The 18,721-nt window shown below is 35.5% G+C and overlaps 1 protein-coding gene across 2 annotated transcripts in view; it reads right to left on the bottom strand.

The window, feature by feature from the left end:
* The window catches only part of Lgr4 (Leucine-rich repeat-containing G protein-coupled receptor 4), a 162,449-nt gene that overhangs the window by 76,695 nt on the left and 67,033 nt on the right, over positions 1-18,721 (bottom strand). For both annotated transcript variants that reach the window (XM_067779896.1, XM_067779897.1), the window contains exons 3-7: positions 9,652-10,032; positions 4,600-4,714; positions 4,006-4,077; positions 2,693-2,770; positions 2,469-2,540 (exon numbers count right to left, since the gene is read on the bottom strand). In XM_067779896.1, the coding sequence (XP_067635997.1) occupies positions 2,469-2,540; positions 2,693-2,770; positions 4,006-4,077; positions 4,600-4,714; positions 9,652-10,032 (718 nt within the window). The remainder of the gene's footprint in view (positions 1-2,468; positions 2,541-2,692; positions 2,771-4,005; positions 4,078-4,599; positions 4,715-9,651; positions 10,033-18,721) is intronic.

Here is an 18,721-nt window from a genome sequence, read left to right as displayed (position 1 = left end):
AATGATTATTTAAAAGGGAGTGGGCCTTAGTTCTATAGGTGGACGCCTTTTCGAGATATCGCCATAAAGGTGGACCAGGGGTGACTCTAGAATGCGTTTGTACGATATAGAAATCAAATGAATGGTGTTAATTTTAAAAGGGAGTGGGCCGTAGTTCTATAGGTGAACGCCTTTTCGAGATATCGCCATAAAGGTGGACCAGGGGTGACTCTAGAATGCGTTTGTACGATATGGGTATCAAATGAAAGGTGTTAATGATTATTTAAAAGGGAGAGGGCCTTAGTTCTATATGTGGACGCCTTTTCGAGATATCGCCATAAAGGTGGGCCAGGGGTGACTCTAGAATGTTTGTGCGATATGGGTATCAAATGAAAGGTGTTAATTTTAAAAAGGGAGTGGGCCGTAGTTCTATAGGTGAACGCCTTTTCGAGATATCGCCATAAAGGTGGACCAGGGGTGACTCTAGAATGCGTTTGTACGATATGGGTATCAAATGAAAGGTGTTAATGATTATTTAAAAGGGAGGGGGCCTTAGTTCTATATGTGGACGCCTTTTCGAGATATCGCCATAAAGGTGGGCCAGGGGTGACTCTAGAATGTTTGTGCGATATGGGTATCAAATGAAAGGTGTTAATTTTAAAAAGGGAGTGGGCCGTAGTTCTATAGGTGAACGCCTTTTCGAGATATCGGCATAAAGGTGGGCCAGGGGTGACTCTAGAATGTTTGTGCGATATGTGTATCAAATGAAAGGTGTTAATTTTAAAAAGGGAGTGGGCCGTAGTTCTATAGGTGAACGCTTTTTCGAGATATCGCCATAAAGGTGGACCAGGAGTGACTCTAGAATGCGTTTGTACGATATGGGTATCAAATGAAAGGTGTTAATGATTATTTAAAAGGGAGAGGGCCTTAGTTCTATAATTGGACGCCTTTTTGAGATATCGCCATAAAGGTGGACCAGGGGTGACTCTATAATGTGTTTGCACGATATGAGTATCAAATTAAAGGTATTAATGAGGGTTTTAAAGGGGAATTTTACAAAGTCTTTTCTAAAGTTATATTTTGCGTCAATAAACCAATCCAATTACCATGTTTCATCTCTTTTTTCATATTTGGTACAGAATTATGGCATTTTTTAAATTTTTCGTAATTTTCGATATCGTGGGCGTGGTCATAGTCGGATTTCGGCCAGTTTTTATACCAATACAAAGTGAGTTCAGATAAGTACGTGAACTAAGTTTAGTAAAGATATATCGATTTCGCCCATTTTCACAGAAAACAGTTATCGTCATAGAATCTATGCCCCTACCAAATTTCACAAGGATTGGAAAATTTTTGTTCGACTTATGACATTAAAAGTATTCTAAACAAATTAAATGCAAAAGGGCGGAGCCACGCCCATTTTTAAATTTTCTTTTATTTTTGTATGTTGTTGCACCATATCATTACTGGAGTTGAATGTTGACATAATTTACTTATATACTGTAAAGCTATTTAATTTTTTGTTAAAATTTGACTTAAAAAAAAAATTTTTTTAAGTGGGCGTGTTCTTCATCCGATTTTGCTAATTATTGTTTAGTACATATATAGTAATAGTAGTAACGTTCCTGCCAAATTGTATCATATCTTCAACGACTGCCAAATTACAGTTTCCAAAACTTTTAAATTACCTTCTTTTAAAAGTGGGCGGTGCCAAGCCCATTGTCCAAAATTTTACTAATTTTGTATTCTGCGTCATAAGGCCAGCCCACCTACCAAGTTTCATCGCTTTATCCGTCTTTGGTAATGAATTATCGCATTTTGCCGGTTTTTCGAAATTTTCGATATCGAAAAAGTGGGCGTGGTTATAGTCCGACATCGTTCATTTTAAATAGAGATCTGAGATGAGTATCCAGGAACCTACATACCAAATTTCATCAAGATACCTCAAGTTATCGTGTTAACGGACATGGCTCAATCAATTTTTTTTCCATACTGATGATTTTGATATATGGAAGTCTATATCTATCTCGATTCCTTTATACCTGTACAACCAACCGTTATCCAATCAAAATTAATATAATCTGTGTGCAAAGCACGCTGAGTATAAAAATTGAGATTTTAAATAAAGGATTGGCAGAAAAAGTTCCGTATACGCAGTGGTGTGCATACATTTAATGAGCGATTTTTCGCATACTAAACTTTTACTTAGTACAGACAAATCCTGTTTAACAGCTCACTATATTTATGTTATTGAGATAGAGTTCAATCTAACAAATTATTTATTTCATTTTTACACATTTTTTTTCCTTTGGGAATATTTTTAGGCTCGTTCAACAGAACTTGATTAGTGACATTGAATTTTTCTAGCAATGCATTATTAGCAATACTTTCGCCCGTCCCTACCTTATAAATGCTACTTATATGTATATTGCTTTATACAAATTTTTTGTTATTGATATTTTTACTCAAATAAAATGTGTACTACTTACAATGTGGTCAATGAGTTTCCCGCAGTAAATAAATTTTCAGGCAAACTTGTAATTTTGTTTTCATCCAAATAGCTGTAAAAAACAAGAAATGTTTGTGCTTATTAGGCGCTTTTTAATTGCCAAATAGAAAATTTTCGTTGTGAGATGTAATTTATTGCACTTAAAAAATTTGTGGTGCTTTAAAAGAAAAATTTAATTGAAAATATGAAATTCATTATACTTACAGGGTCTTCAAGGGTATTTGCGAAAGTCGCCGAAAAGTCAGCGCTGCAAGGCTTTCGATTGAACAAAATTTCAAAACCCTGAAAAAAAACAAAAAAAAATAAAAAAATTAAAACAAATTTCTTTGAAAAAGAGGTTATAAAGTAATATCGAGTTCTACGCTCTTTGGCATGGATAAATTTAGAAACAATTATAATTATTATTAGGCCACGATGTACTGCGACTTTTATTTAATTCTACTGTGTGCAGAGGCTTTTAATACATTTAATTGTTCCAGACCAATAATATTTGGTATCTAGGACATATATATAGAACTCCAAGGAATTTCAGAAAGGTAAGCAGTGTTGTCATCTACATAAAATTTGACACAGAGGTAGACAGTAGTGTGGAAATATCTGAAACAGTATCTTTAAATTGCTTTATCTCTACGTGAATTTGTGTCACGCCAATGCTATTTGGCATCAGGGACTCCCCCGAAGGCCTTGGGGAGTTTTATCGAGCGTCGCCTTCTGTGTTTATAAACTCTAAGTCGATTTGACCTATTCCAATGATATTTGATTTATGGGTTATATAAACCTAGAGTCAATACATTAGGAGAAATGGACAGTGAGTGTCAAGAAGGGGATATTTATAGATTAGTTCATGACTGTTGAAAGGGTCTCAACTTTCGGAATTGTGTCCGGCATGGTGTTCGGAATTATGTGGGGCCTATTTCTAGATTTCTTTACAATTAATTGGCAACCGTGTGGGGATTACTTTAGGAACCTTTTCGAGGATATTTAAGGATTTTTTAGGACTATTTCGTGACTTTTTGTGTTGTGTAAAAATATATCGCAGAAACCATTTCGTGACTATTTCTGATCGTTTCGGATATGTTTTCAAAGTCATTTCGAGGCTGTTGGAGAATCATATCAAGGTTTGCTACGGAATATTTGTTATCGTGGAATCATTTCGAGACTCTTTTCATAACTGTTTAAACCATTTTGAGATAACTTCGTCAAAAAGTATTTCAGGAGAGTTTTGAACCCCACCTTTTTAACAAATCCCGTGTATCCTTCTTTCTATGGACCATTGTGAGTTTATATCTGGACTATTTAGCGATTGTGCACGCTAGAATTCACTACCGATTATTTTAAAATTATGTGTAAAATTTAAAATTTAACTAATTGTTCATCATTAAAAATATGCAAGTATATTCTTTCATTTAAAGACATCTAAAAACAGCAAATTGTAATCATTAACATATCTAAATTAAACAGGCAAACATTTTAAACAACATAAGATTATATAAATAAATTTTTCATTGCATACTTACAGGCTCTCCACCATTGGCAGCTGTGCAAAGAAATGTTCATCGATGTAGGGAAAATTATTTCCGGTTAAATCGCTGCAACGAGAAAAACGAAGCAGAAGTTACAAAATCATATTAAAAGAGTTTTTTGTACAATTGATAATTTAATATGACCGCTTTCATGACATATATTATTAAATTAATAAAAGCAGATAATGTCAAGTTTAGCGTTCAAAGCCAAATTAAAGGACATAAAAACATTTATATAATTTTTTCACGGCAAACTTTTCAAACAGACATACATACATACACATGTAATACACAGGTGTTATCAGTAATTATATAAATTTTGTATCACGCTTCCTGCAGCGCTGACAACAATCAAAAGTTTAAAAAAGTAATTTAGTAAAATTATTTAACTTTGTGTCCCTCCACAGTTTATCGAATGAATATTTTTTATTAACGTAAATTTTTTGTTACACAAGTTCTTGTGTGCACTTCATCAGAAGCTATCTACCATTTTTGCATTATTTCTAGAAGTTAAATTTGTATGTGTTGTTGTTTATATGCCTCAAGCATGCATGTATGTATGTCCTTTTATTAATTTTATGTACTTACAGCATTGACAATTCCATGGCGGGCAAATTGGCTGGCATTGCCGTCAGCTGCTGGAACCGACATAAAATTTCATCACCACGACAAAGGCAACTGAAATTCGTATTGTTAAGCCAAACTGTAAAAAAAAGAGTGGCAAGTAATTAGCAAAGGAATTCCAACAAAACAAAAACACTTAAAAATGTTTGTGTTAATTGTGACAAAGTACAGCATTCGCATTCAGAGAAAAAGTATTACAACAATTTGAAGGGGTTGAAAACCGAGCACATGTTTTACCCATGTTAAAAATTAAACTTTGTTAAAAAAGTTAAAAATATGTTAATTTTTTTTTTTTCATTTTTTTTAAACCATTTTTTTTTACTTATGCATATTTTTTAGTAATAAAATACCCACTTGGACATTTTAAAATTTCACCTTTGTTAAAAAAAATCACTTTAAGACGTTTTTTGCTTAATTTTTAAAACCATTTCTTTTTATGTTTTTTGGTGTTAAAATACCCAGTCGGGAAGTTAAGTACTTAAACTTTGTTAAACTTTTTTGTTAAATTTTTTAAAATCCTTTTTTTACTTTTCAATAACTTAAGCATATTTTTGAGTGATAAAATATGCAGTTGGGCATTTCAAAACACGAACTTTGTTAAAAACTTGTAAAATTCTTTTTTTCAAGTTTATCCGAAAAAATTAAGTTTTAAATTAAAAACAACAAACGCCTTTATAAAAAAAACTAAAATTAAAAGAAAAAATATTTTACAGAAGAAAAATTTTAAATGACAAAAAAATTTTAATGATTTTAATAATCGGGGATTGCCCATATTGCTTTTTCAAATGTATGAAAACATTTATTTGAAGCAATTTTTTAATTTTATAATTTATTTAATATCGTATAATTTATTAATTATCGTAGGAGTGCGAGTTCGACTCCCACTCCCGGGAGAAAAGGCTTTGAAGAGATTTACAAGGTATAATCGAAACAGCTGTCGCCTTGTCCGTCCTGATGTCACGTTGTTTAAATTTTTCCCAAAAATTATTAAATAAAAAAATTTTAAGAAATTATAAAAAGTTTCATATAAAATTCTATGAATTGCTGAAAAAAAGTTGCAGAAATTTTCTACTAAATACAGTGGACCCTCGGTTAATGAACGCCCCGCATAACGAACATTTCGCATAACGAATACATTTTTTTGGGAAAAAAGTTTCGCTTTACGAACGAAGTCTCGCATAACAACCTAAACAGGGGAAACCCCGAATTCACATTATTGGGCTGTCTGCGTTTAGCTTTTGCTTCATAGTTCAGAATTTTGTTTTATTTTAGTGCAGAATTGTTCGTAAAATTAACAAGACGTGTTGAAACATACAAATTTTTTATTTTTAATTTTGCTTTTATAAAAATTGCAAAATAACTAACATAAAATGCCCTCAAAAAAAAATTCGGAAAAGGAGAAAAATACAAGGACCAAAATAACTATTGAAATGAAACTCAAGATCATTCAAAAACATAAAGGAGGTTTGGGTGTGGCTGATTTAGGACGTGCGTTCAACTTGTCGAAATCAACGATTTCTACTATCCTCAAGAATCAGGACAAGCTTGAGGTGCTAAACGCTTCAAAGGGAGTATCAAGAGTTTCTTCGCAACGACCACAAATTCTCGATGATGTTGAAAGATTGCTTTTGATATGGATTAACGAAAAGCAAATGCAAGCTGACACAATTTCGCAGAATATAATTTGTGAGAAGGCTAAAACGATATTCACTACTCTGATTGAAAAGTCGCCAGGAACATCAACAGCAAGAAGGGAAGACTTCAAAGCAAGTAAGGGGTGGTTCGAGAATTTCAAAAAACGTACTGGTATTCATAGCGTTATAAGGCATGGTGAAGCAGCAAGCTCAGACGCTAAGGCTGCCGAGAGTTATGTAGGCGAATTCAAGAAGCTTGTGGATACTGAGGGTTACTTGCCCCAGCAGGTGTTTAATTGCGACGAAACGGGTCTTTTTTGGAAAAAGATGCCCAAGCGAACTTACATAACAGTAGAGGAGAAAGCAATGCCCGGCCATAAGCCAATGAAAGACCGCCTTACTCTGCTTTTTTGTTCCAATGCAAGTGGCGACTTGAAAATAAAACCGCTACTTGTCTATCATTCAGAGAATCCACGTGCCTTCAAAAAGCATAATGTTGACAAGAGTAAGCTAAATGTCATGTGGAAGTCGAACAGTAAAGCTTGGGTGACACGTGTTCTTTTTACTGAGTGGATCAATAATGTTTTTGGCCCCTCTGTGCTGAAATATTTGATTGAGATGGATTTGCCTCTTCGTGTCCTGCTTATTATGGATAACGCTCCTTCACATCCACCAAGTTTACAAGATGAACTCATTGAAGAGTTTAAATTCATCAAAATTCACTTTTTGCCACCTAATACAACCCCATTGCTTCAGCCCATGGATCAGCAAGTGATTTCTAACTTCAAGAAGCTTTACACAAAAGAACTTTTCCAGCATTGCTTTGACGTGACTGAAAAAACAAATCTTACTCTAAAAGAGTTTTGGAAAGATCACTTCCACATTGTTGCCTGTCTCAAAATTATTGATGAGGCATGGAAAGGCGTTACTAAGAGAACACTCGAATCTTCCTGGAAAAATCTTTGGCCCGACCGCTTTGCCGAATGCACATTTGAAGGACTCGACGCAGTATCTACGGATCCAATAACCAACGAAATAATATTTTTGGCTGACCGTATTGGGCTAGAGGTGGATGGAAATGACATCGCTGAACTTGTGGCAGAGCACAGTGAAGATCTGACTACCGACGAGCTTATAGAATTGCAATGTGATTTACAACAAGATGTTAAGAAGCAAACTTTATCAGACGAGGAGATAACCGAAGAACAGCAACCGTCTAGTGCAATCAGAGAAATGCTCAAAGCATGGGAGTTTGTGGCAACATACGTTAAAAAGCATCACCCCAGTCAGACAGCGGCAGTACGTTCAACAGAATTATTCAACGATAATGCTGTGTCCCATTTTGAACAAATTTTGAAGGGACGTCAGAAACAAACGACTCTAGACAGTTTTTTGCTTAATGTAGATTAATAATGCTAGGTACTAGGTTTCTTTCAATAAAAATTCAAATTGAAACATATAAGACTGTATTTTTTTTCGACCTGGAACGCATTATTTTAGTTTACATTGATTCTTATAAGAATAATGGTTTTGCTTAACGAACGTTTTGCATAACGAGCAAGATGCTAGAACCAATTGTGTACGTTAACCGAGGGTCCACTGTAATATAAAAGTTATAAATAATATAAAAGTTATAACAAAAATTTGTTAAGGCTTAATTAGAACCCATAGCTCATAACAAAAAAGTATGTTGAATATTTTCAGAGGGCCGAATAACTTTAAAAACAGCTCATTGTAAGTTTTTGAAATTTTATGTTTTAAAAATTATGAATGTATAACAAATTAAAAAAAAAATAAAGCTTTCAATGAAAATTGAAAATAGCTTTAGAAAAATACTTTTTAAGTTTAAATAAGAATTTCACAGAAAATTTCATATTATTACAGAAAAATCCTCTCAATTTAAAGCAAAAAAATGCTCACGTTAAAATTATAAAATTATAGAAATAATAAAAGAAGTTTAAAAATGTACCTCAATGTTACACAACTAATTTTGAAACAACTTATTTTTAATAAAAGTAAGTAAAAAAAATTCCTACAAAATTTTAACAAAATTATTTAAAAAAAGAAATAACAATTTTTTGAAAACATTTTTGCATTATTTAGAGTTTGAAATTTTTCACAGCTAACTATTTATATGAATATATTATTTGAATAAATAATATATATATAATTTTTTGAAATATATTATTCAAACGGCTTACAGAATTGGGAAGTAAGCCTTTAAACCAAATTTCTATCAATTCGAAAATTGGATTTTGAAAATAAAACTTCAAAAATAAAGTGAAAAAAGGTAATATTTGGATTCTTTTTTCTTAACTTTGCAAATTTTTAGTATTAAAGAAATGTGATATGCCTTTGATTATTATAAAAGTTAAAGTATTTAAATAAAAGAAATGTTTAAATTAAGTTTTACATAATCACAAAATGGTTTTTTGACTAAAAGTGTGAAATCTGCTTAGAAAAAAAACGACATAATATTAGCAGAGTAATGGTGGCATAACCAATGCAATAACTTTTGGAAGAAAAACTTATACTCGAAAAATTTAAATTGAAAAATAAAATATGTAAAATAAAAATTTTAAACAAGTTTTAAAAATGTTTTTTCGTAAAAATTTTAAAATCTGTTTTGAAAAAATTTAAAAAAAATGATTTAAAAAATTTTTTTGGTTTTATAGAAAATTTGACACACAGAAATTTTTGAAAATCTGCTTCGAAAAAAATCTCCTTGAAGTAGAAAGGTAATAAATTTACGAAAAACAAATTAAGATCGAAATTTTGAAAAAAAAAAAAAAAATAAAAAAAAAAACAAAAAAATTGTGTCCAATGTATTTAGAATTAACCATAAAAGTTTGTACAAAAAATTTTAAACCAAAGAAATTTTGTAAGATAACTATAAATAATTGTTGAACAAAAAGTTTTAATAAGAATTTTCAAAATAAAATCCAGAGACTTTACGAAAACAAGAAATTTTAAAATTACGTTTATGTAAACCTAATCTCATCAATCTAATTTCAAAAACGTGGTGCCACACTTACACGAGATAACAAACTTTTTTCACGATTTCCGAAATGTTTGTTCTCGAAAAACTTAATTTCGATAGTTTTGCCTAGTGAAGGTCTTCGAAGACATTTCCAATTGCTACCATTAGCCAGCACAAAATAAATTTGAAAACAAAAAGTAAAAAAAAAGTATGTCTTATGATCCACAAAATGATTAGTGCATCTCATCAATTGTGTATTTGTCAGCACCATATGTGGGCGTGGCAATTAGCGAAACTAATTGCCAGTTTAGCTGTCACTCTTGTCACATTTTTCATCTTCACAATAACAAAAAATGTAAATACATAATTGTACAAGATATAGCAATTTCCACACAAACTTACAACATTTCTCCACGGGCACATCATCATGCCGCCCGTACGGCTGCTTACGAAAAAAATGATCCCAAAATTTTGCATCTACATCATTGACGCAATTCCATTCATCCGAGGCATCATCACAATCTGCCTTCTCGTCACAGTTCAAGCGTTGTGGCACACATTGGGTCGATATATTACAATGAAAATAACCCATTGGACAATTGTTGTAGGCATCGGGTGCAATTATTGTATCGAGTAAATTGTTTGCGGGTGCTACAGCTGCGGCGACGGCTAAGCTCACTTTCACTGTTGTCGTTGTTGTTATTGTTGATGTGCGGGTGTTTGGACTGCTGGCGTATATGGTGAGTGGTAGGAATGTGTTGGCGTGTGGGGGCAGTAGACAGACTGTGAATGTGAAATGGGTTGGAAAAGTATTTATTTAATTGCAATCAATATGGCTTGTGGAATGTGGTAAAAAGTTGTGGTAAGGTACGAATAAAAGGAGTAAATAATATTTTATTTTAATCAATTTAAGAAAAGTTGCAGCTGAAATGGTATGAATGTGTTTACACTTTTTATTTATCGCTTTAGAAAGTTTGTTCCGACGTAACTTTAAATTAACACAAACTGTTCCCCTTAAGAAAAGTTGGTATACTTTTATCTACTACTACCTACTTTCAGTTATTTATTATATTGTAACGAATGTTAGCAGCACTGAGCGATGCTATCGTCTCTAAGCCGATGCTAACCAGTGACGTGAATACACATGCATATATCTTATCTGAGTTGTCACAAGAGAGAGCAATAATTTGTGCACGTAGTTGTGGCTGGCGATTTTGTAGCCGAAACAACTAGTAAGTTCTGGAAATCGAAGAGCCTAGAAGTATGCAGCGTAAACTATAAAAGCGGGGCAAGCGAGTAAGAAAAATTCAGTTTGAGTTGAGCTATCAATCAGTTTGATTAAGCACGCGATCTGGCGGCCAATAGTAGAGTTTCATTTGAGTTATCAATCAGTTTGGTTATTAAGCCAGCGAGTAGCAAAGTATAAGTGTTATTGTGAAGTACTTTAATAAAGGCCATTTTTCCATTGTTCAATATTGGAGTTATTTATTCAACAGTTTAGTGATTCGAACTTAGCAGAGGATTGCAAATAAGAGGATTTGCAGCAAATTCGTTACAATTGGTGTCAGAAGAGGAATTGTTGAATAAATTCCAGAAGACAACAAGGACATGGCAAAGTTCAGTGAATTAAAGATCCAGCAACTGAAGAAGGAGTTGGAGAGCCGTGGATTGAATACAAGCGGCGTTAAACTCGAACTTCAGGCACGACTACGAGAGGCAATGGAAGCAGAAGGAATTGATGTGGAAGAGTATGTCTTTCACCTTGATGGCGAGGAGACAACAAAAATTGAAGAGAAAAACGAAACATCGCAGACGGTTACCAGCACAGACTTGAACATGATATTGGCTGCAATATCTGCACAAACATCGACAGTAGCATCAATGTCGTCGCAATTGGCATCCCAACTGGAAGCGCAAGAGGCACGTATAACAGAAATGTCATCGCAAATATCCACCAACATGTTATCACAACTGGAAGAACAGAAGACATATATGGCACCACAATTGGAAGAACAGAAAACACACATGGCGTCACAAATTGCAGAACAATTAAAAGAACAAGAGGCACGCATAACATTACAGCTCGAAGCACAAGAAGAACGTATCTCAACAAAGCTGGAGGCACAGGAAACAAAATTCTCATCGCAGCTGGAAGCTGTTAGTGAACGACAAAATAAAGTGGAGGCCGAGATGGATGCTTTGAAAGATCGGATTCAGGAGTTACAATTGAACCGTCCAATCACTTCAACGTCTACTCTGAAGGTAAAATCCCCAACGTTTGATGGTTCTGTTCCATTCCAGGTATTTAAGCTCCAATTTGAGAAGACGTCGACAGCGAACAACTGGAATGCGGAAGATAAAGTTGCTGCACTGTTCATGGCGTTGAAAGGGCCTGCAGCTGAGATTTTACAAACCATTCCAGAGGGCGAACGGAACTGTTATGAAGCATTGATGGGCGCTCTAGAGAGACGATACGGAACTGAACATAGGAGACAGATATACCAAATGGAGTTGCTGAACCGCTTCCAGAAGCCTGGTGAAACATTGCAAGAGTTTGCGTCGGATATTGAAAGGCTAGCACATTTAGCGAATGCGGACGCATCCGTGGAATACACTGAAAGGGTAAAAATCCAGAGCTTCATAAATGGCATACGAGATGTGGAAACGAAGCGGGCTACATACGCAAACCCAAAGCCAACATTCGCAGAAACGGTGTCACAAGCTCTGATTCAGGAAACAGCGTCGCTTCTGTGTAAGCCAGTTTTCAAAGCACGCCGTGTGGAAGTAGAAAGGCCAGAGTAGACGCAATATTGGAGGCGCTGAAAGGATCGCAAAAGCGGAGTGAAAAAGTTATCAAATGCTTCAAATGCGGGAAGTCCGGTCACATTGCACGTCATTGCGATCTTGGCCTTAATAGTTCCAACAATGTGGGTGGGCGTAAACGCAAAGCTGGAGGAGATGAGCAAGAGCGTGTAAGAGGTAGCGAGCTAGATCCAGCTATTGAATGCCGTGATATCTGTGTCGCAAATTGGTAGAAAATCGAGCAGTCTTACCGTCGGAGGAAATGTGGATGGCAAAGAACGAGTACTGACTGTAGATACGGGCGCATCTCATTCCTTGATCCGATCTGACTTGGTCAACAAGAGAGTAAAACCAATACCTGGAGCAAAGTTGCGTACGTTCACTGGCGAGTATAACCAAGTTCAGGGAGAAGTGATATGTGAAGTATTGATTGGGAAGGTCATGGTTCTACACAAATTTGTTGTGGCGGAGATTGTTGATGAAGTCATATTGGGAGTGGACTTCTTGGTTGACCATGACATCAAGATAGATATGCAGAGAAGGGTGATGCATTATAAGAACCAGGATGTGCCAATTAACTTCAGTTTGGAAAAAGGGTTCAGCAGTAATCGGGTACTGGTGGAGAAGACTCGACGAAGGCCACGAAATTCAAAGGTAAAGGTTGATGGAACAAATGGGCCAAACAAATCAAAACCGAAGGTACCTGTGAGAGAAACGCTGGCATTGAAAAGCGCTAATGGACGTACTAAAACGAAGAAAGAATGCAAGGGTGGTTTCAAGCCAAGGCACACTGCTGTTGTGAAGCGTCGGAACGATACTGATTATGCAAAGCAAATCCGTCCAGCGCAAGCTCTGCGAAGTAGTTCTTCATTGGCCGAGCAACAGAGTGCGAGGGAACGATCCAGGATAATGAGTAGTAAGATGAAACACAGGTACGACAAGGAAAATAATTCGGAAGGTTTCCGGGAGGGAGATTTGGTACTGCTATACAACCCTCACGGGGGAAAGGTGTTCCATCCAAATATCGGTGCAGTTGGGAAGGCCCGTACAGAGTTGTGAAGACGATCAGTGATGTCATCTGCCGCATACAAGCAATTGGGAAATCACGAAATAGAAGAGTGGTACATTTGGCGATGCTAGCAGCGTTTAGATCGAGAGATTTGTCTGATCGGGACGATCAGACTTAGGTGGAGGGCAGTGTAACGAATGTTAGCAGCACTGAGCGATGCTATCGTCTCTAAGCCGATGCTAACCAGTGACGTGAATACACATGCATATATCTTATCTGATTTGTCACAAGAGAGAGCAATAATTTGTGCACGTAGTTGTGGCTGGCGATTTTGTAGCCGAAACAACTAGTAAGTTCTGGAAATCGAAGAGCCTAGAAGTATGCAGCGTAAACTATAAAAGCGGGGCAAGCGAGTAAGAAAAATTCAGTTTGAGTTGAGCTATCAATCAGTTTGATTAAGCACGCGATCTGGCGGCCAATAGTAGAGTTTCATTTGAGTTATCAATCAGTTTGGTTATTAAGCCAGCGAGTAGCAAAGTATAAGTGTTATTGTGAAGTACTTTAATAAAGGCAATTTTTCCATTGTTCAATATTGGAGTTATTTATTCAACAGTTTAGTGATTCGAACTTAGCAGAGGATTGCAAATAAGAGGATTTGCAGCAAATTCGTTACAATATAAACCACTCTTGCATAAGATTTCAGATGCACTATTCCCACTTAATTTAGTATCAATAAACTGTTCCGACTGATAAATTGTAAATATTTTTAACACAGCATACCGTTTCTAAAATATTTACTGTTAAGTTATTGTCTCATAAATTATTCAGCCTAAATATATTTCCACACAAACTGTTCCCACTTAATTTAATTTTTGAAAAACTGGCTTCACTGAAAACTTTTCATCATGTTCGATTGTACTTTTTGCTTTCTATGTTACTAGCATTTAAGTTATTGCCACTTAAAATATTTCAACCAGCGCAAAAACTGTTCCCAAGTTGGACTTTTTACTAGGAGTCACAGTACAGTCAATACGTAGCACATGAATGGTTCAGGAGTGAACTCGTTGTCGCTCCACTTACACTCATTTTTTCTTCTGGTTTATTCTAAATATTTGTTCCAGGGACATAATAACACTATTCCCATTTTCTCAGTTCTAGTTTTCTACAAAAAAAAACATTCGTCACATCAATATAAAAGTGTTTACTGTTCCCAGGCAAATGATAAACATTAAGCCGCACTTACAAAAATGCCCTCCAACAATTTTCTGTTAATGGAGAACTCATTTTAACAGCTTCGGAACTGATCTCAGCCAATACATAGAACTATTCCCACCTTTTAAGCTTTCGTTATCTAAAATAAAACGTTAAAGCCGGGACGTTTATGCTCTCTCTTATTTCCTTTGACAAAAAGAAAATTGAACTGTTTGCAATAAATTGACCGTTTATTTTTAATAAAGGAATTTTACTGTTCCCACGCAATTGAAATGCGAGAACCTGCATGCTTTACAAACACGAATATCCTCTGAAACGTTTATTATTAAACGGGTTGACATTTCTCAACTTTGAAATAGTTTCCAGTCAGTTCTTATAACTGTTCCCAACCGCTTTTATTTGCAAGAAAATTTTACCTTTACAACTCAAACATTAATTCTTAATCTAACTTCATTAGAAATGAGTAGCTTCAGCTGGTGCCAGTTAACTGCCACACATATTTTCTGAAAGGTTTTAACTATTCACATGCAAGGGAAGCGCGTAAGCCCGCTCGCTCAACATACAAAAATGTCCTCCAAAATATTTTTTATTTCAATGTCAAATTTTTTCAATTTTAAAACTGTTTCCAGTCAGTAGATATAACTGTTCAAAGTCCTCTTTTGTCGTTTTCCGCAAAAAAGTTTAGCTTTCGCAATTAAGTCACTCCTATTTCACTCAAAAAAAAGCAAATAGAACCGTTCGCAATGGTTTATATCACACACATTTTTGGTTAGAAGTATTTAACTATTCCCAGGAATGCGGACTTGCATGCTGGATACAACCAAATATTCTTCAAAACATTTTTTTTCTCAAATTGAGAACTGTTCTCAGTCCATGGATAAAACTGTTCCCACCCACTTATTTTCGTTTTATGAAATACGTCGACATATTGAAAGCGCTTACACAATTTCACACTCTTACTTAATCCCAAAAAGGCCACATTAACTGTTTCCAGTAAAGTGGCATGCATATTTTTAATATTCAAATATCGCGCTCTCCAAGTTTGTTTGATGAAATTTTAATAAGGCAATGGGGAGCCTAACTGTAGCAAAAAGTCGCCACTCATCCAATTACGTGCACATAAAAAAAACATTCAAACAATTTCAACGCAATTTTAATAGATTTTAAAAATTTATAAAAAAACTGGCAACATTTCATTCCAATTACGCACATATTCAACACCCACACACACACATGTGTACACATATCCATATCTAATCTATATACATATATAGGCTAGCAAACAAGACAGACCAACATTGGCGCCCTTGTTTCAAGTGACCAAGCACTCCGGCATAAGCAACGGCATCCATCAAATATGTGACATTTAGCCAAGTGCAAGGACCGGCGGCAATATGACGGTGCTTCCCTTCCGAAATGATGCGCGCCCACAGTCACTCTGCAATGTACTTTACGATCTAATTTCATACAAGACAAACAACCCAAGCTCGAGCGCATGTGATTGGGAGATTTCGATATCATTTTTATTTCTTTAGAGCAAAAAGCTTTTAATATTAATACAATCAATCGTTTCTGTAGTAAGTGAGTACCTAATAACGTAAAGTACTTGTAGCAAGTCCATACGAAATGTTGGTCCTTCTTTCATTTATTGCAAGAATGTTGCATTTTGAGTGCAATGACGTTACTTGTGTCACATATGTCATATGAACTTTGTTCAGCAATTTATCTGGTTGACTGCTCCTTTGAGCTTCCGTGCTGCTCCGCGCTGCTACTCACTTGAACTAATTCTTATTTTCAGCTCTTTATTGACGTTCCGCTTGCAGCAAATGGACTCAAAATGGGTTCTTGCAATGATATTCATTTATCTTTTATTTTGCTCGTATTACTTGCAGCTAGTTTTGTTCTTACTTTAAGGCAATTGGTTTATGACGACGCTTTGCAAACTTTTCCCAGTTAACCGCGGTGTAATTTATGATTATCGCTTTTTCTATGCTGAGTGGTATGCGTGGTGTCACCTTAAATATTCTAGCCCTCGTTCTGTAACGGACTTCCAATCTCTTGGTCGAGACGATATGCCTCGCACAAGAAAACGCAGGCTTTGGATGAATTTTACATACTTTCAGCCCTATAAAACTAAAATAAAACCAAAAGAACTTCCCGTGCGTACCTGCTCGGGCACCATATAGCATAAATATATACAATGTCACGAAGCTTCCAAAGCGTTCTTTCAACGCGTGCTTGATGGGATGCCATACCACATAAAATGAACGAATTAGCATGTAGCTCCCAAACCGTCTCGGGCCAATACCTTCTCGGGTCAAGAAACTTACAATGCGTTCTTTCAACGCCTACCTACTCGGGCGCAACATCACATATAATAAAAAATGGAATGAAGCCCACAATTCTTCCTTCCAACGCGTATCTTCTTCGGTGTAATGTCATGGAAAATATAAAAAATTGCATGAAGGCTTTCAATGCATCTCTTCTGCGAGTGCCTGCTCGGGAGCCATACCACAAAAAATCGAATCTCATAATTCGTTCTTCCACCGTGTTTCTTCTCGGGCGCCATATCAAAAAAATATATATATAAAGAATATCTAAAGCATTAAAATACATCCTTCTACCGCATACTTTCCCAGGCGCCATATCTTAAAAAATATAAAGAGTGTTGGCCGAACAATATGTCATCCAGCGTGTGCTTTCTCAGGCACCATACATCCATAATATGATTGATACCATATCAATCCATTTTTGGGATGCATTTCTATTAAATAACAGTAGGAAAAGTACGGAAATATTTTCAAGCCTCGGGCACCAAACCACTCAGCACTATGTGCTACAAAATATGTCATGCAGCTCCCAACGCATACTTTCCCGGTGTACCTGAAACCACAATTCGTCCTTCCAACGCGTATCTTTTCGGGCGTCCTAATCAATAAAAGTGTAAAGCATATCATGAAACTCCCAATGAGTTCTCTAAACGCGCACCTATTTTGGCGGCTTATCATAAAAAATATATAAAATATCCTGAGCATCCCTATGAGTCCTATCAGAGCGTACCTGTTCGACCACCAAATCATATGCAATGTAAAGAGTATCGCGAGCCTTCGAATGCCTCCTTTCAACACGTATATCCACGGGCACCATTTCACAACAAAAGCCCAATAGATATCATCAACCATTTTTTGGCATGCATTTCACTTAAGTAACCATAGGTAATATTTTGACAACACACACTCCAAGGAACAGTTAGCGCATTTGACTACGGTGGTGACAAGAATACGAGAAATACCGATTTCTTTAGCTATATTTACTCACGGAATAGTGTTTCATCGAATTATGCAACCAACGATTATTCATTAAACGGCTGGCAAATTTTCAATAATTCCCAAATTGTTGCAGCCATCTTTACTTTTCGGCAGGCTACGCATATTAATAATTTATTGAATTTTTTTTTGGCGCCCGAGCAGCATGAAAGCTGTGGAACTACTTTTGCTAGCACAGCTCCATATGGATTGACTACAGGAGACAATTTCGTCAGCTGGACATAGCTTTTTATGCTGCTTGGATATAACTACTTAGTTAGGCTGGTTAAATAGTCCAACGAATATGAAGTCTAAATTTAAGGGTAGGCCATGCCGAACTGGGTTTTGTTTTTTTTAACTGAAACTTAGTTCAGTTTAAGAATATTCTCATCTATTTCACTACACCTTTAGTCTCGTCTTCAATTTTTCATGGCGTCCGAGCAGGTAGCCGCGCTTCCAAGTGACAGCACGAAAACTGCGGAAATATTTTCATTTCTTTTATACCTTTAATGTCAGCTTTCCTTTTTCGCAGTATAAACATTTTGGTATTTTTATCGTCTCCATTCATAATTTTTTTTATTATATCTTAAAAATGTAGCTCCCTCTCTCCCACGCCTTTTCAATTGCACATTCCACGGCACATTTCCAGCTTTTTTTTATTGTTGTTATCTGCATTTATTTATCTTTTCCGCATCGTTAGCATTCCGCGCGATTTCTTGGTTTATTTTATTGACTCTGTTTGTCTTTCTCTCACTCTTTGTTGTTTTATTTATTTTTGTTTTTGTTCGCACACTTGAAATTTTCTGTCCGTTAGCAATTTTTTGTTTTTATACTTTTTGTCCAACGGTTTTTTTGTTTCTGCTTGGCTACTCAAGGTCACGCGGAATTTGGAAAGTTTGTATTGTAATCTTTTTATTCTTTTTCTCCTGTTATTCTTTCTTATGCAATTACAATTCGCTGTCCTTATAGCTTTGTTGTTAATAAAAACATGTTTTCCATTTGCGCTAAACACACAAACACAATGAAATAAATCAATGCAGGTAAAGTCGTAAATGAATCAACAATTTTAATGACTTTTTTGCAGTCGGATTTCGAATGCGTTTCGAAATGAATTATGAGCGATTTGTATGAATGAACAATGAGT

This window comes from Eurosta solidaginis, chromosome 4 (genome assembly GCF_040869045.1).
Source record: "Eurosta solidaginis isolate ZX-2024a chromosome 4, ASM4086904v1, whole genome shotgun sequence".
In the NCBI taxonomy this organism is placed as follows: Eukaryota; Metazoa; Arthropoda; class Insecta; order Diptera; family Tephritidae; genus Eurosta; species Eurosta solidaginis.
This window is presented reverse-complemented; position numbering and strand designations above follow the sequence as displayed.